Source organism: Phascolarctos cinereus, unplaced genomic scaffold (genome assembly GCF_003287225.1).
Source record: "Phascolarctos cinereus isolate Bilbo 61053 unplaced genomic scaffold, phaCin_HiC Scaffold_3;HRSCAF=262, whole genome shotgun sequence".
Lineage (NCBI taxonomy): Eukaryota > Metazoa > Chordata > Mammalia > Diprotodontia > Phascolarctidae > Phascolarctos > Phascolarctos cinereus.
Genome location: NW_027555736.1, coordinates 202,764,999 through 202,791,991, shown reverse-complemented (window position 1 = coordinate 202,791,991; position 26,993 = coordinate 202,764,999). Strand labels below are relative to the sequence as shown.

The following is a 26,993-nucleotide window of genomic DNA, read 5'->3' as shown; positions in this document are numbered from 1 at the left end:
AGATATGGTGGACCTTTGTGGAATATTGAATCAGAACAGAAAGGAACATATCTATTTTTCAGTTGTTCATGGTACTTTCACAAAAATTGCCTATATATTAGTGCATAAAAGCCTTACAAATAAATGCAAAAAGTAGAAATAGTAAATACATCTTTTCCTGACCATAATCCAATAAAAATTACATTCAATATAGGTAATTTTAAAGCACAAATTAAAAGTTACTTGAAAACTAAAAAAAAAAACCCACCTTAATCCTAAATTGTGGATAAGCCAAACAACAGATCACAGAAACAATAATTTCATTAAAGGTAATAACTATAATGAGACAACATACCAAAATTTGAAGGAGTTCAATGGGTGTGTGGAAAACACTGAATAGTGGCAAAATGGGAGCCATTCTGTGATCAGTATTATTGGGTAGGATGGAAAATTCTGGGGGGATGGAGGAGTACAGGAGTCCTTTGGTGGAGAACTTACTACCTATTGACCACAATGTCTTTCATACAGTAATAAGTAATAATATTTTTTTTCTTGAATTAAAGATACTCATTTCATTTTCAGGCAGCTGTAAAGCTCTAGATCTTATCATTGATTGATATTAATTTCCAATTAAGACTGAAACTCTTCACCATTGTTCTTAAGGATCTTCTCAACTTAGCCCCATGCTTACTGATGGATACACTTACATTGTCCAGATTCCCAATGTTCATCAATTCTTCACTCTTTCCAGTACAAGTCAGTATTCCCTACCCTACGGTAGACTTTATTTGAGACTTTACTCAAGCCAGAAAATCTTTCTATTTTACATCATAAAACAATTAAACACAACTTGAATACCTTCTCATTCAAAAAAACATACAAAAGCTGACTCAATTGCATTGATTGTGAGGCTAAGAAGGAGTTTAGTAATTACCTAAGCAAGTGCTTTCATTTTACAGAGGAAAGAATGAAGTCAAGAGAAGTGAAATGATTTGCCCAAAGTTACAAATCTAATAAATGGTAGAGCTGAGACTTAAGTCCGGTTCTTCTGACTGATATACTGTATACTTAGATAACAGAGAGCCAAAGTCTAATCCTGATTAGGTTCTGTAATAGAGTGCTAGACCTGGACTCATCACAAATTGAGTTCACATATGAGTTTAAACATTATTAACTGTGGGACCCTGTGTACTATGAAACCTAGGCAAGTCACTTAACTTCCATCTCTTTTTTTCTTTTCTTTTCTTTTTCTTTTTTTTTTTTTGGCTAGGCAATGGGATAAAGTGACTTGTCCAAGGTCACACAGCTAGTAAGTGTTATGTGTCTGAGACTGGATTTGAACTCAGGTCCTCCTGAATCCAGGGCTGGTGCTCTATCCACTATGCCACTTAGCTTCCCCTTCTTTTTCTTTATCTTTAAAATGAGAATAATAACATGTGCCCCTCAGATTTGTTCTGAGGTTAAAATGAGGTGTCATTTATAAAATTTATTTATCTATTATTGTTACATTTTATTTTTATTATTAATGTGTATTTACATATTTATTATTCATAAACTTATTAAAGCTATTCAAGTGCCTGCTATTCTTGTCATCAGCTGGCTGGGTAATCTTGGGCAATATGCTTCATTTCTCTGGGACAATTTCCTTACTTGTGAAATGAGAGTTTGAGACTAGATGGTCCCTGAGAGCCCTTTGAGTTCCAATATTCTCTGTGTCTCCAATCAAAAAAGAAAGTATTGAAAATTTCCAATCAACAAGCATAAAACACATATCCAGCTATTTTGCTAAGCACTGGGGATACAAAGGCAAAATTAAGCAAACCTTGTTCTTCAAGGGGCATACATTTACACACATAAGTACATACACAATATTTGCAGAACAAATTCAGGGTAATGGATGGTCACTGACAGCACAGATTATCAGAAAAGACTTCATGTAGAGGATGATTTTTGAAATAAGTTTTGAAGGACACTACAGATTCTATGAGATAGTTTTGAGGAGAGAATAAAGGAAGAGATGAGGAGGAAGAACTTGTTAAAAAGACACAGAGACAGGAGATGAAGTTTCTTGTCTATGGAGCAGAAAGAAGGACAGTTCGGTTGGATCATACACATGGAGGGTAGTAATATATACAAAGACAGGAAAGTTAAATTAGAATTAAGTTGTGGCAGGTGTTAAATGTTTAAAAAAGCAGTTTAGTATTTGAACCTACCGAATTTATTGAGCAGGGGACTGACATGATCAAATCTATGCTTTAGGAATATCACTTTGGTAGCTTTGGAGGGCTAGTAAAGAGGGAAGAGCATTGGGTCAGACAAGGCAATTAGAAGGCTATTTTGGTAGTCCAGATAATAGATGATGAGAGTCTAAAACTGGATGGTAGCTTATCAGTAGAGAAAAGAGGATGGATGAGAGAGATGAAGTGGAAGTAGAAAAATCAAGATGGTGTATGGGGTAAGGGAGAACCAGGAATTGGGAATTTGTGATTTTTAGTCTTTATTAGGGGAAGAATAGTGGTGCCCTAGACAGAAATAAGTAGATTATGAGAAGGGGTGGGTTTAAGGAAAAGGAATAAATTTAGTTTTAGGCATATTGAGTTGAGATGTCCAAGAAACATCCAATTTGAAATGTCCAGTAGGCAATTAGTCATGGATTTGGAGCTCAATAGAAGCTGTGGATGAATATGTGTGTGTGTGTGTGTATACACATGCATATATATACATATATGTGTATATATACATGTATGTATGCAGATGATTCTTAAAGACACACATGTGTGTATACACTGCATATAGATGCATATAGATAATTGCATTGTGTATATATATATACTGTATATCTATATATACATATATGTGTGTATCTTTAGGGACCATCTGCATATCGATGATAATTGAAAACTGGAGAGCAGAAGAGACTGCTAAAAGAGAGAAAGTAGAAAGTGAAAATAGTCTAGCACAGAACTTTGGGCAATACTCACAATAGGGGAATGTGATGTGGATTATGATCCAGCAAAAGGAACTGAGCAGAGACAGTCAAAAAGTCGGGAGGAGAACCGAAAGAAATAATTATCACAAGAATACCTGACAGAGGAGAGATTACCTCAGAGGAGAGTTTGGTCAATAGTATCAAATGCTGTGTATGGAGCTCAAGAAGGATTTCGATTGAGAAAAGGCCATCATATTTGGCCTTTTCTTGAGTAATTGCCTGCCTTTGGAGAGGAGAGTTTCAGTTGTGCGATGTGATTAAAAGACAGATCACAAGGTTTTGAGAAACTGGAGGCAAGGAAGTAGCCTTTTATTTTACTTCTTGGAATCCATGCTGTTGTTCCAGTACAGAAGTTTGTTTTGTTTCTAAATTCCATTCTGTGAGAAAAAAAAAAAAAACCAAAAAACTAAAGAGGTAGATTTCACTTTTAAATAAATTACATTATTTACTAAAGGGAACTAAGAGTATTATTGATATGAAAGTTTAAAAGAAATATGGTGATATTTCTTCAATATTCAAAAGTCCTCTTGTAATTCATTTTCAGGTTGTTCGTTTTCCGTATCCAGTTAACCAGTATCCTCTCTTTTTGAATATCAAAGATGAAGATAACTTGATCCCAATGGAAGCTCCATATCTTGTTACTGTATCTGAAGTGAATAAGAGGACAAACTGGCAACTCAGTAAGACTTACCTATTTCTAACTTAATTGTTAAGTGCAGAATCATTTAGACTAGAGGTTTACAAATGGAGAACTATATATATAAGACCCTGTGAATCCACAAGAAGTGTCTACGACTTCATGAGAAGTCCTTTGGAAAAGCAGTTAGAAATGGTCACCATTCTTGTTTTCCTTCTACTAATTTCATTTTAGCTTTAAAGGAATAATATGGATTCTTTTATGTAAAATATTTCAGGATTTTAGCACTCCCAGATATAAAGTTCAAGTTTCAGCTACTTATCTCAATCTGTCAATGTTTTCTCCTTTAACTTGTTTTCTTACTAACTCTTGACTACTGTTTAGTCAATGGTATACCCAAATTTAGTATAAAAATGGAAATCACATCATTATGAAATTTGTGGGTGACACAAAGCTAACGTATTGGCTTAAAAATCAGACTATGAAAAGATTAAGATAGAAAATTGAAGCTAATATGATGAACTTAAATGTGGATAAATGTAGAAGTCACGTACTTGAGTTAAAAAAAATTAACTGCATAAATACAGGATGGGGAAATCTGTGGCAAGAATAGAGTTCATGTGAAAAAGCTCTGAGGGTTCTAGTTGATTGGAATCTCATTGGATTCTCTAGTTGATTGGAATCAGCATTTCTGGCTGCCTTATCACGTGATAAGGCAGCCAGAAATGCTGATGTGGTCTTAAGCTGCTCTGAAGGATTATGTTCAGAGGAAGGAAAGGTATAGTCCTATTGTGCTCCATGCTTTATCTATTGCATTGTTACTAAGTTCTGGACACCACTTTTGTGGTGAACATTGATGATTTACAATCCATCAATAGGTTAATAAGCAACATGGTGAGGATATGGGATTTTTTTAGCCTGAAGAAGAGAAGACTAACCTTTTAGTCTCAATTTTCTTATCTGTAAAATGAAGCTGTAAAGTACCCATGACTAAAATTCATAGTGTACATAGACAACGTCCACAGAAATTAACTTTGACAGGGCATAAACAGGAATTAAATAAGAGATTGGTAGGTACAAATAAGGTTAGATTACTTTATTCTACATCCATACAATAATGACTGATGATGAGATTCCCATAAAAGTCAGGAGAGTCATGCTTAATGACATAGGGGTACAAAAATTAAGAACAGAAGCTTTCTCTTACTCTGTGCACAATGAAAAGATCAATCTTAATTTGGACTTGGAAGACCTGGTTCAAGTGTCAATGCTGTCACTACCTGTGTACCCTTGGATAAGCTACTAAACTTCTCTGGGTCTCAGATTCTAATGTCTCTTTGAGCTCAAAAGTTCTATATGCCTTCTATATGATCGTATGATAAATATTGAACTTTACAGGAAGTCAAGGGGGTGGTGCAGCTACATTACAGAGACTTTGGATGAGTCATGTAGCAAAGATGATAGAAAATAGATAAATCATTTACCTTTACTAAAATGTATGAGACCAGAAGCATTTAATCAGCGTACTAAAAACTTTGTGGTATATCAGAATCCCAGGATGTCAGAGTTGGAAGGGACCCCATAAGACCATCTACTCTAACCTGATTCTAAAAAAAACCTCTCTCTGGTAAAAACTTGTCAAGTGATCATTTAGGTTTTGCTTGAAAATATGTAATGAGGGGAACCCACCACCAAACACCCTTCACTCTCCACATCAAAGCTGGGGAAATTTACTTGAGGCTTAGGTTTTGCCTCACATTTAGAGTTTCTCCAAGGTAGGAATTATAAAGGTATTCAATGTAGAATGTACATGAGAGTGGAGGTGAGGTGGGATGAAAAGAGGGGTAGTGAAGGCAGATAAAGTATCACTCAGGTTTGTTAAGTCATCCCAGATGAATAGGTCCTTCAGTCATGAGCCACATGTGTTCCTGACATTGCTGAGGCAAATTCAAGTACATGAGCCATGGGATGGCCCCTGCAAAGCCTTTACTATGGATGGTCCATGGGGTTCAACCCTACTTTATAAGATAACCTAGGGTAAAGGTTCTTAAACTTTTTTTGTCATGGACTCCTTTAGTAGTCAGTCAAGCCTATGGACTCTTTCTCAAAATAGCATTTTGTAATGCTGTTTTAAATAATATTTAAACATTAAATATGTATCCTTTCAAAGAAAATAAATTCTATTAAATATTTATCAAAATACATTTTAAGTTTTACAGGCCATAGGTTAAAAATCTCTCTAACTTAAGGCTTTTCTCCTTGGGATTTGAAATAATTGGTACTCCACAGTGTATATGGGTAAAAATTACAATTCTAAGATATGTTAAAATATGTCAAAAATAATTCTAAAATCTCATATTCATGTAAATTCTTAAGAGAAATTTACATGCATTGTCTTGTTTCTGAGACATTTCCATTTCTGAACCTCAGTTTCCTCATCTGTAAAATGAGACTGTTGGACAGATTTATCTCTAAGGTTCCTTTTAGGTCTGCAATTCTATAATTCAGTTATCCTCATCACAACTTTGTGAGTTATTATTATTCCCATTATGTTATTAACCTTCCATTTTAGATCTAATTTCCTTGGTCTAGTAGGGATGCTCACTGCAGTAATCTGTAGTTTTTCTGTATATTTTAGGAGTTTTAAAACATGTACACTTCATCAGTTTCTCTCTTGAACAGTTATTTATTTCATTTTCTTCATTTGGCAGAAAATGCTTTTCCAAGTGAATGATTATGTAGGAAATCAGTATCCCACATTTTGAGAAAAAAGGAAGAATATCACCACACAAGTTTTGTGTATCCAAAAGAGGATTATTAAAGGGTTTTCTGTGTGGCTAACTGAAGCCTCGGGAGAGCTACAAATGGTAGAAGCTGTGATGTTCTAAATCTATGGCAATATTGGTGATGCAATTCTCAAGAAGATTTTGAACCTTTCTCCTTTCGTTCAAGAAAAGTCCCATCTATCATATCTGTAGAAATGCTCCCATTATTTCCAGGGGGTTGAGTTACGGGGAAGCAAGGTGTTACATATTGCCTTCACATACAGAATTACTCTTTGGGATGTCTGAGCATTGTCGTTAGTTGAGGAGGCAAAGAAGAGAGGAAGAGTCAAATTTATGAAGAGATTAGTCATAAGTCATTTGTTTGGACCTTGGAATACATTTTTTTCTATAGAAGAATTATCTATGGTGGTCATGTTCCCAGGCCATCCCCAGAGTCTATTGAACCTACAATGTACCTAAAGCATAACAGTGAATTAATTATTGTGTGTTTCCAGAGTGACTTAGATTGAATAATTTCACTTCTCTTGGTTTCAGTTCCCCATTTATAAAATTAGAAAAATTAAATGTTTTGTAAACCTTAAAAGGTTACATAAATGTGAGCTATACATGTTAATCACCATGAATGATAATATTGGAAAACATGCATGCCTGAAAAAAATATCTTGGTCATTTTATAGATCAAAAAATGACAGTTGAAACTGCAAAAATGAGAGAGTACTTAGAAAAATCCATTTCTGATACTGTGTATAATCCAAAGGATCTCAACCTGAGCATAACTGTAAGTTCATACTTTTTTTTTTGCTTATTTTCTTCATTTTATAATTTTGAATAAAAGTTTATACTATGTATTAACTAAATTAATATGCTTCTGTTCACAATCTGGAAAATATTTTGGTGAGTGAAAAGAATATTATCTCCAGGTATATTGAAGTTAGCCATTTTCTGTCCATGGAAAGAGAAAAATTTCTTTTTCACTTTTTTTGAGTTTTTGGGGTCACCATGACTTGTGTCCAAGAAGTGGAATAAAAAGCATCATAGGAACTTTCGCTTCCGGGAGCCAACATGGCGGAGTGAAAAGGTAGTCGCTCTTACTCTCCCCTATCAACCTCTGAAAACCCAGAAAATATCACCACAGAAAAAAACCCTGGAACAGCTGAACTAGAAGAAAGATGGGGAGCAGCAGTGCAGCAGCCTAGCAAACAGGTCTCCCAGTGCCTCAGCAAAAATAAGTGAGGCAGAACTACAAGGGGCCCCAGAAAGATAAGTACCCTGCAGCATTCATCTGAAAGGAGGTGAAGAAAGCAATCTAAAGTCTTCCTAAAGCCCCAGCCTTGCTGGTTCCAGCCCAACAGGAGGTAAGCTGTCAGAGCCCTGCAGCCTCCAATTGTGAAGAAATCCTGAAGCTCAGGTGGTAGAACAGGCAAACACCAACACCTGGACCTCTGAGTGCCTCAGTGAGGGTGGGATGTGTGTGTGTGAGGGAACCGGTGGAAACCAGCTCAGAAAACCACCAGGTGCCTCCGTACTCTACCACAAAGGAATCTCCCAGTGCATTAGCAGAAAGGAGGGAGACAACACTGCAGGGGGCCCCAGGCAGATAAACACCCTGCAGCACCCATCTCAAAAGAGTTGAAAAAAGCTAAAGCAAAGGAAACACAGGCAACCTAGAACTGACTGAAAGTTCCAGCCTTGCTGATTCCAGCCCAACCTGAGGTAAGCTGCCAGAATCCTACAGCCTCCAATTGCCGACATAAGAGGCCCCAGCACACAAAGCCAGTGACCAAGATCTAGGCTCCCAACACAAGAAGCTTGGGTCAGTGCTCTCTGTTCCCCAGCAGAAGAGCTCAATCTCTTTAAAGGCCCGGAATAAAGAAACATCATGAGTAAAAAGAAATGTACCATAGGTTCATATTATGAGAAGAGTGAAGATCAAGACAGAAATTCTGAAGAGGACAACATTGTCAACAAACCCACATCTGCAACAAGAAAAGGGAATATGAATGGGTCTGAAGCCCAAAAAGCCTTCTTAGAAGAGCTCAAGAAGGATTTTCATAGTCAAATGAGAGAGGTAGAAGAGTCCTTCAAAAATGCAATTGGCCAATTGGAAAAAAAATACACTGAAGAAAACAAGTCCCTAAAAAACACAATTGGCCAATTGAAAAAGGAAGTACAAAAACTAACAGAAGAAAACAATCTGTTAAAAACTAGAATTGGACAAATGGAAACTAATGTCTTTTTGAGAGAGCAAGAATCAATTTTCCAGGTCGGTTGTTTTACCAATGAGGTATTTTACGTTTTCATCTATTTTTTCATTTTTTTGTTTCTGTTTGACTGATTCTTGCTCACCACTTGAAAGAGATCCCAAATTGACAATGCCAAGGAATATAATGACAAAATTCTAAAGTTACCAGATGAAAGAGAAGGTGCTGCAAGCAGCCAGAAAAAAATATCATGCAACCACAGTCAGGATTACACAGGACCTTGCAGCTTCTACATTAAAAAATGACAGGGCATGGAACATGATATTCCCTAATGCAAAGGAGCTTGGATTGAAGCCAAGGATCAACTACCCAGCAAAAATGAGCATCATTTTTCAAGGGAGGAGGTGGATATTCAATGAAATAGGGGACTTCCAAACCTTCCTGATAAAAAGACCAGAGCTCAACAAAAAATTTGATCTTCAAGTATAGGACTCAAGAAAGACATTAAAAAGGTAAATGGGTTGGAAAGATACAATATGTTGTTAATAAGGGTGGGCTGTTTACATCCCTATAAGGAAATATGACATTTGCGACTCTTGAGAACTGTATTGTTATTACACCATGTTAAAGGAGTATACATAAAGAGGGTAGATATTAGTTGACTCTGATGTAATGATAAAAAAAATATCTAATCAAGTGGGTTAAATAGATCCAAATAAGTGGATCAATCTGATCTTAGAAAATGTACTGAGAAAGGAGGAGGCAGACAAAGGTAAATTACATTACAGGAAAAGACACAAAATCCTATTACAGCAGAGGGAAAGAAGGGAGGGGGTGAGCATTGTTTGAACCTTACTCTCATCAGATTTGGCTCAAGAAGGGCATAACATAATCAGTTAGGTATAGAAATCTAACTTGCCCTATAGGCAGTAGGAGGGAAAAGGGGAAAGAAAAGGGGGGGAAAGAAGAGGGGAAGAAGGGAGGGAAGGAGCAGTAAGAGTAAAGGGGAAGAAAAAGGAAAGGGATAATAAAAGGGAGGAGGGACTGAAGGAGGTGGTGGTCAAAAGCAAAACACCAGTGAAGGGGGGGAAAGGAAAAAGGAGAAAGAAAAGCGTAAATGGGGGGAAGGATGGAGAAAAAGACACAGATAGTAATCATAACTGTGAATGTGAATGGGATGAACTCTCCCATAAAAGGAAAAGATTGCAGAATGGATTAAAAACCATAATCCTACAATATGTTGTTTACAGGAAACACATTTGAAAAAGAGTGACACATACAGGGTAAAGGTAAAAGGCTGGAGCAGAATATATTATGCCAGCTGAAGTAAAAAAAGCAGGGGTAGCAATCCTGATCTCAGACAAAGCAAAAGCAAAAATAGATCTGATCAAAAGAGATAAGGAAGGAAACTACATCCTGCTAAAAGGCACCATAGACAATGAAGTAATATCATTACTAAACATATATGCACCAAATGGTATAGCATCCAAATTCTTAGAGAAGTTCAGGGAGTTACAGGAAGAAATAGACAGCAAAACTATACTAGTGGGGGACCTGAACCTCCCCCTCTGCACTAGATAAATCTAACCACAAAATAAACAAGAAAGAAGTTAAGGAGGTGAATAGAACATTAGAAAAGTTAGGTATGATGGACCTCTGGAGAAAACTGAATGGGGATAGAAAGGAATATACTTTTTTCTCAGCAGTGCATGGCACATACACAAAAACTGACCATGTCCTAGGGCATAAAAACCTCACAATCCAATGCAGAAAGGCAGAAATATTAAATGCATCCTTTTCAGATCATGATGCAATAAAAATTATATGTAATAAAGGGCCATGGAAAGATAGACTAAAAAATAATTGGAAACTAAATAATCTAATCCTAAAAAATGATTGGGTCAAACAACAAATCATAGAAACAATCAATAATTTCATTCAAGAGAATGACAATAATGAGACAACATACCAAAACCTACGGGATGCAGCAAAAGCAGTTTTATATCTCTAAATGCTTACATAAATAAAATAGAAAAAGAGGAGATCAATGAATTGGGCATACAACTAAAAAAACATAGAAAAAGAACAAATTAAAAATCCTCAACTAAACACCAAATTAGAAATATTGAAAACCAAAGGAAAAATTAATAAAATTGAAATTAAGAAAACTATTGAACTAATAAATAAAACTAAGAGCTGGTTTTATGAAAAAACCAATAAAATAGGTAAACCTTTGGTTAATTTAATTAAAAAAAAGAAAGAAGAAAACCAAATTACTAGTATCAAGAATGAAAAGGGTGAAGCTACCACCAAGGAAGAGGAAATTAAAACAATAATTAGGAATTATTTTGCCCAACTATATGCCAACAAATTTGACAATCTTAGTGAAATGGATACATATTTACAAAAATATAAATTGCCCAGATTAACAGAAGAGGAAGTAAAATACTTAAATAACCCCATCTCAGAAAAAGAAATTGAACAAGCCATTGATGAACTCCCTAGGAAAAAATCTCCAGGGCCAGATGGATTTACATGAGAATTCTATCAAACATTTAAAGAACAATTAATTCCAATACTATATAGACTATTTGGGAAAATAGGTGAAGAAGGAGTCTTACCAAATTCTTTTTATGATACAAATATGGTGTTGATACCTAAACCAGGAAGAGTCAAAATAGAGAAAGAAAATTATAGACCAATTTCTCTAATGAATATAGATGCAAAAATTTTAAACAAAATACTAGCAAATAGATTGCAGCAACTTATCACAAGAATAATACACTATGACCAGGTAGGATTTATACCAGGAATGCAGGGTTGGTTCAATATTAGGAAAACTATCAGCATAATTGAGCATATCAACACCAAAACCAACAGAAACCACATGATCATCTCAATAGATGCAGAAAAAGCTTTTGATAAAATACAACACCCATTCCTATTAAAAACACTAGAAAGCATAGGTATAAATGGAGTCTTCCTTAAAATAATAAATAGCATTATCTAAAACCTTCAGCAAGCATTATATGTAATGGGGACAGGCTAGAAGCATTTCCAATAAGATCGGGGTGAAACAAGGATGTCCATTATCACCACTGTTATTCAATATTGTACTGGAAATTAGCTTTAGCAATAAGAGAAGAAAAAGAAATTGAAGGCATTAGAATAGGCAAAGAAGAAACAAAGCTATCACTCTTTGCAGATGACATGATGATATACTTAGAGAATCCTAGAGAATCAAGTAAAAAACTACTTGAAATAATAAACAACTTTAGCAAAGTTGCAGGCTATAAAATAAACCCACATAAATCATCAGCATTTCTATATATTACCAACAAAGCCCAACAGCAAGAGATAGAAAGAGAAATCACACTTAAACTTACTGTAGACATTATAAAATATTCAGGAGTCTACCTCCGAAACAAACCCAAGAACTCTATGAACACAATTACAAAACACTTTTCACACAAATAAAATCAGATCTAAATAATTGGAAAAACATCAGTTGCCCATGGGTAGGCTGAGCTAATATAATAAAAATGACAATCCTACCTAAGCTAATTTACTTATTCAGTGCCATACCAATCAAACTACCAAAAATTATTTTATAGAGTTAGAAAAAATAATAAAAGATTCATTTGGAAAACAAAAGGTCCAGAATATCAAAGGAACTAATGAAAAGAAATGCAGGGGAAGGTGGCCTAGCAATTCCAGATCTTAAATTGTATATTATAAAGCAGCAATCATCATAAAGCAGCAAAGCAATGCTTGGTACTGGCTAAGAAATAGGGAGGTGGATCAGTGGAATAGGTTAAATATGCAAGACACAGTAGTCAATGACTATAGTAATCTATTATTTGATAAATCCAAAGACCACAGCTTCTGGGATAAGGACCCACTGTTTGAAAAAAAACTGCCGGAAAACGAAAAGAGTATGGCAGAAACTAGGCATAGACTCAAATCTCACACCATATACCAAAATAAAGTCAAAATGGGCTCATGACTTAGATATAAAGGCTGATGCTATAAGTAAACTGGGAGAACAAGGAATAATTTACCTAGCATATCTATGGAGAACAGAAGAATTCATGACCAAACAGGAGATAGAGGAAAAGCAAAATAGGTAATTTTGATTACATTAAATTGAAAAGTTTTTGCAGAAACAAAGCCAATGCAACTAAGATTAGAAAGAAGATAGAACATTGGGAAAGAATTTTTACAACCAGTCTCTCTGATAAAGGGCTCATCTCTAAAATATATGGAGAATTAAGAGTAATTTATAAGAATACAAGCCATTCCCCAATTGATAAATGGTCAAAGGATGTGAACAGACAGTTTTCAGATGAAGAAATTAAAGCCATCTATAGTCATATGAAAAAAATGCTCTAAATCATTATTGATTAGAGAAATGCAAATCAAAACAACTCAGAGGTACCACATCACACCTATCACATTGGCCAACATGACAAAACAGGAAAATGATAAATGTTGGAGAAGATGTGGGAAAATTGGAACACTAATGCATTGTTGGTGGAGTTGTGAAATGATCCAACCATTTTGGAGAAAAATTTGGAACTATGCCCAAAGGGGTATAAAAATGTGCATACCCTTTGATCCATCAATACTTAGGGCTATATCCCAAAGAGATCATACAAATGGGAAAAGGACCCACATGTAGAAAAATATTCATAACAGCTCTTTTTGTGGTGGCAAAGAATTGGAAATTGAGAGGATGCCCATCCATTGGGGAATTGCTGAACAAGTTGTGGCATATGAATGTAAGGGAATACTATTGTGCTGTAAGAAAGGATGAACAGGCTGACTTCAAAAAAACCTGGAAAGACTTATATGGTCTGATGCTCAGTGAAGTGAGCAGAACCTAGAGAACTTTGTACACGAGAACAGCCACATTGTGCAATGACTAATATTGTTAAACTTAACCCTTCTCAGCATTACAAGGATGTAAGACATCTCCAGAGGCCTAGTGATAGAAAATGCTATACACATCCAAAGAAAGAACTATGAAAGTTGAATCGCTATCATTTTTCCCCCTTCTGTTGGGTTTTGTTTCCTCTTTCTGATGGTTCCTCCTATTGGTTTTAATATTTATTTGTAACTTCAGTAATGTGAAAATATGTTTAATAGGAATGTAAATGTATAGCCTATATTAGATTGTGTGCCATCTTGGGGAGGGTAGAGGGGAGGAGGGGGAGAAAAATTTTAAACTCTAAAACATATGGAAGTGATTGTTAATAAATAAAAATAAATTAATAAAAAAAAGACATCATAAAGTGCATACTGAAAGGGCACTTTAAAGTATGGAAATTGGTTTTATATTGAAAGTGAGATTTAGACAGTCCGGTGATTGTACTGGTCTTGTATAAAATATTAAAAGTCCTAAAGGAAGGAAGGCCATCTATCTATTGTGGAGATTCTATATGGGATGGCTCATGGTAATATATGAACAAGAATGACATAGGATGAGAGGTCATGGGGAGGTGTGAACTAGGTTGGTGATGGTAGTACCCACAATGTCAGGATGATGACTTCATTTGAATACTAGTAGTCCTTGAGAGACTTTCATGTATCCAAGACCTTGATTTAATTCTGAACTGGCACCATGTGAACTACATGTGTTTATGTGTGTGTGTGGGTAATTCTTGTACCTAAGAGGTAGAATAGGCAGGTCCTATTTTTCATACTTGGGTGTACTATAATTCAACTCTCAGTGGCCATATGTATGTATGTATGTATGTATGTATATGTATACGTATGTGTATATGTATATACATATATGTATGTATGTATGTACACCTACACACACACACACACACACATAAACAGAAATGGAACTATAAAAAATATATAGGAACTATATAGGGCAAGGTGTGAGGCAGGGTGCAAATTGAAAGCTGTGCTTCCCTGCCAACATTGTGTTTAGATTATATCTAATTAAAATGATTAAGGATGACCTTAGGGGGAGAAGGGAACTTTAGTGGCTGCACAGAGCATGGAAGGGGCATTTAGAAGGATAAAAATTTAAACTCCCTGGGATTTGTTGTTGCTCCTTTTGTTGAAAGCATGTGGTAATGAGTTGAATATTACACACACAGAAACACGCGCACACACACACACGCACACACACAGATGTTTTCTGTTTTTTAGCCCAGTTGAGGTTTGGACCTTTTCATGGATCTACCTGTAGATGACTCACTGGCCAAAGATCCCCAATACCATCAATCCTGCAGCAATAGAAATAGCCTCACATTTGTATAGCTTTTTATCATTGATAAAGTGCTTTTCCCTCAATAACACCCATACTAAGTACCATTATCCCTATTTTACCAATGAAGAAACTGAGGTACTGAGACCTTAAGAGACCTTCATTATTACATAGTTAGAGCAAAGATTTGAATTAAAATCTTGACTCTCAGTCCATATTTCTTTCCATTACATCTTCTTTCTCATCAACTTGAGAGGCCTTATCAGACCCCAGTTACAATCCTGTGTCTAAGTAGTAATTTAATATACATGTGCTAACTGGGCTGAAAGGCTTTTCTTTGTTTGTTTTTGCTTCTAAAAACCCATTGCCCTGGAAGCCAAGATGGGGGAGTATCAGAAAAAAATTAAAGCAAGCTTCACCTCCTTCTTAAATAATCCAAATAATTCTAGAAATGCAGCAGACTAGGTCTTAACTGGGAAATCCAAGACAAATATGACACTAAGCCATTTTTCCAGCCCAGGACAAATACAAAGATCAGAGTGATTTGTGAACAGTGGGAATGGAGTCTGCTAAGAGTGTGCCATGAAGCATATTCTAGCATATGGTCATGCATCAGGAAAAGAAGAGGTCCCAGATCCAGCACAGAGGGGCCTATACTTATATAAGGCACAGGAACAGGTGTCAGCTGGCAGCTCTGTCACTCATTATCCAGGTCCATGTCATAGATCCAGAGCAGACGGAGAAGAGCACCTGTGCCTATGGGTAGTATTTATGACTAAAGAGCGAGCCCTTTGCTGTATAACAGTCAAAGAACACTTTCAGAAGCAAGCAGCAGCTGGGTGACCCAGACCTCAGGAGGCTGGTCTCAGTTCTAGCTTCCAGAACAGTCTGAAGCCTGTAAAAGAATAACTAGGGCAAGGAATCAGTGACTAAAGGGGAGTTTTGTCACTCTGAACCAGCAGAGAAGCAATCTACTGAAATTTCAAACTGGGCACTCTCACAATTCTGTTGCTCAAACCTAAACCCAAGTCAGAGGAACTTGTAGATCTCATCCTAGGTGGGAAGCAATCAGATTTTTCCCTGGCTGAGATATCTCCACTTTGGGAGACTGAAAGCTTGCAAGTTCCCAGACAGAACTGTATTTGAGGTCTTAGAATAACAGAATCCTTATGGTTTCCTCATCTGTAAAATGAGCTGGAGAAGAAAATGGCAAACCACTCCAGTGTCTTTGCCAAGAAAACTCCAAATGGGACATGAAGAGTCAGACACAACTGAAATGACTGAATAACAATACAGAAAGAAATCAACATCAGGACTTGAGAGGACATAAGCTCAGCCCAAACATTTCCCCCAGAAATGTGAAGAACCCAGCCCTTAAATAAAGCCCAAAGTCAGAAATAGACTGAAAAATTAGGAAATGAGGAAACAAAAAAAATCTTGTCATAAAGAACTATTATGGAGACATGGACATTCAAGATATGAACACAAAAGAAGAGAATGAGATCAAAATGTTTACAAGCAAAGTCCCAGAGAAAAATACAGCTTAGGAAAGACTTAGCTCCTCTGATCAATACATTGATCCACGATAAATTCAAAGGACTCATGATGAAAAATGCTATCCAATTTCACTCTATTTTTCTTGCTACATAGCTAGTGCGGAAATACATTTTGCATGACTTTATATGTATAATGGACATTGTATTTCTTGCCTTCTCAATGGTGGGGGGAGCAGAGACAGGGAGAGAATCTTGAATTGAAAATAAAAATAAAATAAAACCTTTAAAAAAAGAAGAATTGGGAAAGATGTCTTATGGAAAATGAAATTTTAGTTGGGATCTGAAGGAAGTCAGGGAATAGAGGAGTTAGATATGAGGAAGGAGAGAATTTCAAGCATGGGGGGCTGCCTGTGAAAATTCATGGAGTCAGAAGATTGGGTGTCCTCTTTGAGAAACAAGAAGAAAGTGCTACTCTGATTGGCCCCAATCTTTTAGAAGAGAAAAAAATAAGGATAAATTCAGTGATAAACATACACACAGAAGAGAGAAAAGCATAGGTTGGGCACAAATACAATTAGATTTCAAGAAAGAGAAAAGTAAGAGTAAAAATAAAAAGAGGTAAAATGTTTTAATAAATGAAATGAGAGTACCAAATGAAAAATTTGGAAAAGGAGAGTTATGATGAATTAGAAAGAGAACTTGCAGCTCAGCACAAGAGGCACTTGCCCGAGCAATAAACTGGCTGAAAATTAGAATAGGCCAAAAATAATTTGAAGCCCTGAGACAAGAAGAAATATTCAAACAAAATCAAAAGCCTGAGAAAAAAAGAAAAAGAGAACAAATGACAGATCTGAGAAAACATTATTGAAGAATCATTGTACTATTTTTCCTGTTGCATACAAAGAGTGAAGGTTACCCTTCAGCCTCAACAGAAGGACCCTGAAGTGAACTCAAAGGAGGGAAGGGTTGAGATACATCTCTCCTGTCCCCTCTCTCCTTTTAAAAACCTCTTCACCCTCTGGCATGGCTGATGACTTTCAAATTTACTTATCTTGCCTCACTCTCTCTGATAATCTCTAATCTTGCACCTCCAACTGCCTTTCAGACATCTGGAACTGGATGTCCACTAGATACCTTAAACTCAGTATGTCCAAAATGGAACTCATTCCCCTCTCTCTAAACCCTGTCCCACTCCTACCTCTTTAATTGCTGTTGAGGGCAACACCATCTTCCCAGTTCCTCAGGCTCACAACCTAGGAGTCATCCTGGATTTCTTGCTTTCTCTCTGCCCTTCTCTCTCTCTATCTAATCTGTTGTTAAGGCCTGTTGATTTCACCTTTGTAACATATCTCAAATACTCTCCTTTCTCTCTCTGACATTGCTGTAAGTCCTGTCCACCTTATGCCTAGATTGTTGCATTAGCCTGTTGGTGGGTCTAATTCTCTCCCAACTCTAATTTATCCTACATTATGTCACTAAAGTGATTCTCCTAAAGTATGGATGTGATCATGTCAGCCTCCTACTGAATAAACTCTTTTGCCTTCAGATGCACGTACAAAACACTGTTTGACGTTCAAAGTTCTTTATAATCTAGGTCCCTTCCTACCTTTCAAATTTTCTTACATGTTGTGCCCCACCACATAACAGTGCTTTGACCCAGTGCTATCTGATTGTTTCACAAACAATATACCCCATCTCTCAGCTCCAGGTATGTCTGGCTGTCTCCCATACCTGGAATGTTCTCTCCGTGTGCTCACACTACTGATTCCTCTGGCTTCCTTTAAGTCCCAAATAAAATCTTATCTTCTACAGGAAGCCTTCTCCTACCTCTCTTAATTCCAGTGCCTTCTCCCTGTTAAATATTTCCTACTTATCTAGCATATAGGTTGCATATTATTATATATATACATATATATTATATATATATATATATATATATATATATATATATATATATATATATATTTGTTTGCATGTTGACTTCCCCATTATCTAATTGGGGAAGTTCCTTGAGGGCAAGTACTATATTTTGCCTCTTTTTGTGTTCCTAGCAATTAGCACAGTGCCTGGCACATAGTAAGTGCTTAATAAATCTTTATCAATTGATGTAACTAACTGGCTTTGGTCACTGAATGAAGTTTTGTGACCTTAAGCATTTTTCTTTCTTTTTAAAAAAATTAACATTTTATTTTTCCCTAGTTCCACGTAAAAACAATTTTTAACATTTGTTTTTAAACCGTTGAGTTCCAGATTCTCTCCCTTCCTCCCTCCCCCATTCCCTCCATCAAAGGCAAACAATTCCATATAGATTATAAGTGTGTAGACATGCAAAACATTTCCATAATAGTCATGTTGTGAAGGAAAACAGACGACAACAACAAAAAAAAATGCAAGAAAAATAAAGTGCAAAAAAGTATGCTTCAATTTGTATTCAGACACCTTCAGTCCTTACTCTGGAGATGGATATCATCATAAGTGCTTCAGAGTTGTCTTTGATCATCATATTGCTGAGAATAGCTAAGTTATTTACAGCTAATCATCTTATAATATTGCTGTTACTTTGTGCATAGTACATTTCTCTTTGCATCAGCCCATGAAGGTCTTTCCAGGTTTTTCTGAGAGCATAGTTCATTATTTCTTATATTACAATAGTATTCCATCATAATCACATACCACAACTTATTCAGCAGTTCCCCAATTGACAGGCATCCCTTCAATTTCTAATTCTTTACTCCTATTACTTATATACATTATTTAAATATTTATAGGTCCTTTTCCTTTTTTTTTAAATCTCTTTTGGGATACAGATGTAGTAGTAATATTGCTAGGTTAAAGGGTATGCATTTTTCCCACATTCCCTCCAACATTGTCATTTACCTTATCTGTCCTATTAGTCAATCTAATACATATGAGGTAATACCTCAGAATTGTTTTAATTTGCATTTCTCCAATCAATAGTGAGTTAGAGTATTTTTTCATATGACTATAGATATCTTTGATTACTTCATTTGAAAACTAATCATACCTTTTGGTTATTTATCAATTGGAGAATGGCTCTTATTTTTATAAATTTGACTCAGTTCTTTATATGTTTGAGAAATGAGGCCTTTATCAGAGAAACTTGCTTCAAAATTTTTTTCACAGTTACTATTGTTAATTGTATTTTCCTCTATCCTATGCCTCCATTTATTCTATTCTCTCTCTCCTTTCACCCTATCCTTTCAAGTGGGTGTTTTGCTTCTGACTACCCCTCCACCAATCTTCTCTCTCTTCTGTCACCCTCCCTTCTCCCCTTCCCCTCCTACTTTCCTGTAGTGTAAGATAGATTTATATACCCAGTTGAGTGTGTATGTTATTCTCTCTTTGAGCCAGTTTTGATGAGAGTAAGATTCATTCATTCATTCCTCCTTCTCTCCTTCCTCTTCCCCTCTACTGTAAAAGCTTTCTCTTGCCTCTTCATTTTTATTTTAGGCAATTGGGGTTAAGTGAGTTGCCCAGAGTCACACAGTAAGTGTCAAGTGTTTGGTCTGAGGTCAATTTTGAATTCAGGCCCTGTGCTGTATCCACTGCACCACCTACCTGCCCCTCTCTTGATTCTTTCATGTGAGATAATTTACCCCATTCTACCTCTCCCTTTCCCTATGAGGCATTCTCTGCTTTCATTCAAATAATTCCTACTTCATACTTTTCATTGATTGATTCATTGGGGTGTCTAGGAATTACATATTGTTTGCGTCTTTTAATGATTCTTTAACTAAAAGAATATTCTGACCCTAATAAAGTCATGATGACACAGAATTTCTTGGTAATTATATTAATTGGAGTGAGGGATGTAGGACATTGCTCTTATATTAGCTATTCTCCAGGGCCATAATATATTACATTTCCTAGTTACTAACTGCTTAAAAAAACAAACAAACAAAAAACAGTTCTTGAATCCTTCCAATATAACCTCTGCCTTAATATAACTCAGGCTTTTTCTCTTTGTCTTTAGAATATTGTGAATAAATATGTTATGCCACGCATATTCCTAATAACTGACTCCTTACAAATGATTACAAAGACTTATACTGCTACTCATTGCTAATTATTCTATGTCATTTTTCCACAGGGTTCTGAGTTATACCATTTCAGAGTGAAAGTTATTCCTGGAGTCACCTTTTGTGAATTATTTACTGAGTTTCAGGTATGGTACAGGTTCTGGGTCCAAATGAGGCTGAAGGTTTAATGAAAATAATGGGAATAAATGTAAATTTTGACTAGGAAAATTACAAAATTAAGAGTAAATCTAAGAGATTGAAGAGAAAACAAATTGACATAACTTGGTGAATAATTTGAATGGATGATGGGAAAGGATGATATAGGAAAAAAAAAAGTATGGGGGTTTGAGCCTAGTCACCAGGAGAATGATGGCCCTTCCCAGTGAATGGCATTGTGGACACAGATAAGTGGGCAGGTCTTATCTAAAGTTATAAGTTTGGGCGCTTTGTCTAATTAGTACTAAAACTGATAAACTTGATCTCATTTATATAGTACTTTAAGGTTTACAGTGTAACTATGCAAAGAAGATGGTGTAAATATATGTCCCAAAAGTCTTAGTGCAATTTTAAGCTTTAATAGCCAGTCAAGCCCAGTACAACTCAAATAGCTTCATACAGCATTAAAACTTTTGGGACACCCTGTATTTATACCATCTTCTTTATATGACAATGGAACTTAAATTTTAAGCTTTAATAACTTTATTGCATTGAAGATTTATAGACTAGAAAACAGACCCAGATAAAACTACTTATATGACCACAGGGTCATATAGCTACATAATGTTAGAGTCAGTATAGGAACTCAGGTCTCCTGGCTTCAAGACAGTACTTTTTAATACTATACTCCTGCTGCTTCTGCCTGCTTTTCTCCCTACCAGCAGTTCTTCTTCCCCAAATGAACTTTGATGTGTTCCCTTATGGTTTAAACTTATGGCTTATTTAGGCTTTTGGAGCTTTGAATAACTAAATTGCATAAGATATGCCGGCGAAGATGGTGAACTTGCCTCAGTGCAAGTGCCTTCGGACTTTTGTCCCTAGGCACTCATTTTGCATAAGATTAAGCAGAAATCTGGGAAATATAATAGGATGGCCACCATAAGTTAGAGCTGTGTTCCCTCTCAAAAGGAATTGACTTCTGAACCAGAAAGTATTTTTGGATACAAGGCATTGTAGCAGCACTCCACCCAAGAGTGAGGCTGGAGGTGATAGAGAGTAGTATTTATTGCCCTGTGTGAGGAGCAAGCCCAGGGAAGCTTCCCTTCCAAAGGAGACAGGCTCAGCTAGCAGCAAAGTAACCCATCCATTCCCACCATATAGTCAATTTAGCGAACACTCTCAAGAGAAACAGTTGAAAGTCATTAGTTGACTTGGCCACGTGTGGAATGTACTTTTGCGTTCAATAGGTTGCACTATTTTGTAGCCATTCTTCCTTTCCTGGATTCTGTGTTTTCATTGCAGAGGGTGTCACAGTTTTTGGAAGGAATGCTTTATAACTTCTGTTCTTGTGCCAGCATTTGAATAATGCCCTTTATAAGAGTTTCAGGTACAATACAGGTTCTGGGTCTAAAGGAGGCTGAAGGCTTAATGAAAAAAATGGGAATAAATGTCAATTCTTGACTGGGAAAATTACAAAGTTAGAAATGAATCTAAGAGATTGAAAAGAAAACAAATGGGCATAACTTGGTGAATAGTTTGTGAAAGGATAGTATAGGTAAAAAAGTTTAGGGTTTTGAGACCTAATTGAATCTATAGACTAAATGGAGGCTTATGGGGAGTGGTTCATCATATAAAAGTGAAAATAGGCAGAACTCTCCAACTTCTGTTAAGATGGTCTGTTGAAGATTGCCCAGTTGGTACCCACTACTTTTTAGCCACCATTACTCTCGATGGCGTTTTGCTAGAGAATCCAGAATTCAGAATGTAAGGAAGAAGCTAAAAAAGCACATTTAATCTCCCTTTTGTCTTGTCCATTTTATATTATTTCTTCTGGGTTAAACCCTTAACTTTGTCGGCTTGAACTTCTTGAAATGTGCTCCTAATACAATTAGCTCAACTTGAAAGTATTTTATCATAAACAGCATGAAAGAAACATTCCCTCCATCACACTAGGGGACACTCTTTTCAAAATCCACAAAGTGTCAGTGAGAAGGGTTGGCATACCTATAGAGTAGAGGGCACACCTTTGAGAAACACTCATAACCCAGGTAACTCATACTGCTAGTACTAGAGTCCTTTGTACTTTCTTTTTCATGATGATGTCTTCAGGGGAAGCAGTTCCCCCTGGTTGTAGTGTCTCTTCTGAGAAGGACCATTCAGCTGAATTACCTGGTCCTGTTTCTCTAGACAGTTTAGCTCTCAATGGCGAGGTCTCTTCTCAACTCTAGAGATAACATTGTGCTTCTCAGAATTGTCTCTTCCCTTGATTCTAGAGCCTACCTCCTATTGTGTGTTCCTACTGGGCAAGTTAGATGATGATGACCAATGTGGGAGGAAAGAGGAGACAAAATTCCAGTTCTTCCACCATAAGTGAATCTTTACTTCTTTCAGAGGTCACATTCACCAGAGCTGCCTCTTGTCTAAATTACCCTTTACAGAGTATGTCTTATCAGGCAGAGCCAAGATGGCAGAGTAAGGCAGGAACTCTCTTGAACTTTCCTCATTTTCTGTCCAAACAACTTTAAAATTATACTTCAGAATGAATTCTGTAGTACCAGCAAAAAGATGTGGTGAAACAGTTTCTCAGCCCAAGACAACTTAGAAGTTTGATAGGAAAGGTCTGTCTCATTGAAGTGAGGGTGGAGCTCAGTCCAGCAAGTAGGCAGCCTGGGCAAGCCAACAGTAGGCCATGACTCAGCAATCCAGGAGTGAGGTCCTGTGCCTGGCCCAACCTAGAATCAAGGCTTAGGCTCCACGCCTCAGCACAAGTCAGCAGCAATCCCTGGCCCAGCAAACTAGGGCAGGCCTTGGGGGCAACTAAGTCAGCAACTATGATTCCTAGAGATCTCAGCCCACAGAAAGCAAGAGGGCCAGAAAAATGGTAGAAGGAGGTTACAGGTACTGGGTACAGGATTCTGTCACATTGCTGAAATAGGGATCCATTTCATACATGCAGGCCACAGTTCCAGGGTGCAGACGAACACTAGAATGGCAGCCATAGGGGAGCAGGGATGCTGCTCATACTCCACTGTGGAAAAGAATGCTTGTGGTTGCTCACAGACCAGAGCACAGGCCAAGAGAGCAGTGACCACACCTCTTCTCAGAACATATCACTTTAGAAGAACCAGAAACTGACAGGTCCCCAGAATTAGCTCTGAAAATAGCAGCACAAAAAACCCTGAAGTTTGGGACAGTGCCTCCTCCACACCAGGAGCAGAACCCAACTTTAACACAAAAGTAAAAAAAAAGGCTGGAAAAATGTACAGTATAAACAACAAACAAGAAAAGAATCATCATAGAATGTTACTATGGTGACAGGGAAGATCAAAGCATAATCTCGGAAGAGGATAACAATGTCAAACAGCTACATATGAAGCCCCAAAGGAAATGTAGATTGGTGTCAAGTCCCCAAAGAACTACTGCAAGAGCTCAAAAGGATTTTAAAAATCAAATAGAAGAGGTAGAAGAAAATTTGAGAAAAGAAATGAGAACAATGCAAGAGAATCATGAAAAAAAGAGCCAATAGCTTGCTAAAGGAAGTACAAAAAAAGGGGAAAAAATGTACAAAAATTCACTGAGGAGAATAGATCTCACTTGGTTAGGTGCCTTACAATTCTATTATGATCAGAAAACATCACACTTGGGGAAGGGGAAACAAAGTATAAACCCTGACTTATATTTCGTTTAAGACCTTAACACCTCAACTCTATTACCTCTCCTTTTACATTCTGTGACTGCATTAACTGGGTTGGGGAGAAAATTGATTGGGAATTCATTGTTCCATCTCCTCCTACCACACTATGTGCAGCAAAGAATTTCCTGGGAGCCTAGAGGGCAATCCTGACATGTGTCCTGTTTCTGTTAGTGTACCATAGAGGCAATCTCATTTCTGATAGATGGTTTCAGAATGTCTAGCTCCCTCTGAATAATGCTGGGCCCATGGATATATTTCAAATAGAAAATTAAAGGCAGCTCTCCAGATATATACTGTATACTAGCATATATTTTCTAGAAGGCACCATCATCCAGGCCACAAATCCTCTCACATCCCAGAATTTTAATTTATCCACATGTTGTGCATATCTTCAGGAGCTTCAGACTCTAGATTATATGAGACCAAAATTTCTCAGACTCTTCTAACACACATTTGCCACAATGCTTCTTATAGCATCTTGGGCTAGACCCCAAACCATCAAATGACAGCACTTGCCTCTGTTTCCCTCTTAATTCTAAAGCTTTCCATCATCTCAATATACTTTTAAGCTATTGATGTATGTGGCCAGTCATTAAAAAAATTTTGTTTTTGCATCTGTCCTGCACACATGTTTCTTTTAAAATAGATGACTGGCTGTTTCTAAGAGTGGATGAGCGTATTTATTGTAAATAAAGCAAAGGTTTGTTGTCCACTGAACTAGAAAGAGAGGTAGTGTGACAAGGTAGATAAAGTGCTGAGGATGGTTCAAATCCTGACTCCAACATCTTATTAGTAATGTGACACAGGGTGATCATTTAACTTAGGGGAAAATGGGCCAGCAGAAAGAGCACTAGATTTGGAGTCAGAGGCATCTGGACAGAGGGCCCACATCTTAGTGAAGTTGAGCAAGTTATATAACATCTTTGGGCCTCAGTTCCTCACTTTCAAAATGAAGGGTTAGATTCCATAACTACTAAAATCCCATTTCTCTCTCTGTCTCTGTGTGTATATATATATATATATATATATATATATATATGTGTGTGTGTGTGTGTGTGTGTATGTGTGTGTGTGTAACATATATGTGTATATATGCATATATGATTCTATGACCTTATGAGTCTGAGTCTCATTTTCTTCGTCTTTGAAATGAAGACAATTCTGCCTCTAATGAGATGGTTATAAAGATTGTTATGAAAAGGACTATGCTATATAAATCGAAGCTTCTATTACTTCAACAACTAAGGGGATCCCAGAGTATCCCACTGGCTTTAGTGAGTAAAACTAGGGATCTAAAATGCTGTTTTCTTTCCGTTTCAGATTTATGTTGATAATGCACCACTTCCATTTCCAGGAAGACTGCTTATTGCTTCTATAGTGGCCGTAATTTTAGGAGGAATAATTCTTGCAGTGTTTATGAAGGAATTATTTGACATCCAGATATGGCTGCTGCTTAAAAATCTGGTAGTAAGAAAGAACAAAGTAGCTGAATCAAGTTCCTCTTTTGATGAAGAAGATTAAATGGAATTATACATTATGACACAAATGAAAAATAACATGAAAACCACAGCAATTTCTCCCCCCCGCCCCCGCTGTTCTTCAGTCTTTTCAATAATTTCCTAGAACAAGACTGGTTAAACATACAAACCAAATGATAATAATACAGAGTTAGTATTTCTTTTAGAATTCAATTAATTGTTTCTAAGTATGCTTTAATGTTTGCTTTTATAAATTTAACTATCCAACTATTTTTTGTTAATATACAATTGAAGATTGTTATGTATTTGCTGTTCATTTTTCTATCCCCATTATTCAATGACCTTTTTTGCCTCTGAATAAAAAAAAAAGTGAATTTCCCTATACTAAATACCATTACTGTCATTTACATTTTTTTTGAATTTCTAGTTGCATGATATGTTTTAGGCTGACCTTGTAATAAGCATTTTTCTTGAGAGAAACATATTGATGAGTTTTATTTCTTAATACAGTCTGTAACTTTTTTAAATGTGAGAACTCAGACCATTCAAATTTGTTAATATAAACAACAAAATTGATTTTTACTGTTATTTTCTTCTTCTTTTTTGTAAACTTGCAGGAGTAAAATTTATCTTCATATTTTATATTTTTATCAATTGAAATTACCAAATAAAACAAGTTTTATTTCTTTTAAAAATGCTTTTTTTTCCCATTTTCAATAAGATCAGGGGTGAAACAAGGATGTCCATAATCGCCACAGTATTCAATATTGTACTAGAAACATTAGCTTTAGCAATACGAGAAGAAAAAGACATTGAAGGTATCAGATTAGGCAAAGAAGAAACAGTTATCATTCTTTGCAGATGACATGATGATAAACTTAGGGAATCCTAGAGAATCAAGTAAAAAACCACTTGAAATAATAAACAACTTTAGCAAAGTTGCAGGCTATAAGATAAACCCACATAAATCATTGGCATTTCTATATATTACCTACAAAGTCCAACAGCAAGAGATAGAAAGAGAAATTCCATTTAAACTTACTGTAGACATTATAAAATATTAGGAATCTACCTACCGAAACAAACTCAGGAACTCTACGAACACAATTACAAAACACTTTTCACACAAATAAAATCAGATGTAAATAATTGGAAAACCATCAGCTGATCATGGGTAAGCTGAGCTAATATAATAAAAATGACAATCCTACCTAAGCTAATTTACTTATTCAGTGCCATACCACTCAAACTACCAAAAAATTACTTTATGGACTTAGAAAAAAATACTAACAAGATTCATTTGGAAGAACA

At 36.3% G+C, this 26,993-nt stretch overlaps 1 protein-coding gene across 1 annotated transcript in view; it reads left to right on the top strand.

The window, feature by feature from the left end:
* CATSPERB (catsper channel auxiliary subunit beta) overlaps positions 1-26,330 on the top strand; it is a 207,045-nt gene extending 180,715 nt beyond the window's left edge. Inside the window, exons 23-26 of the mRNA XM_021004314.2 lie at positions 3,513-3,648; positions 7,069-7,169; positions 20,426-20,500; positions 25,525-26,330. Coding sequence (XP_020859973.2) covers positions 3,513-3,648; positions 7,069-7,169; positions 20,426-20,500; positions 25,525-25,725 — 513 coding nt within the window. The 3' untranslated portion in view covers positions 25,726-26,330. The remainder of the gene's footprint in view (positions 1-3,512; positions 3,649-7,068; positions 7,170-20,425; positions 20,501-25,524) is intronic.
* Positions 26,331-26,993: the final 663 nt, after the last annotated feature.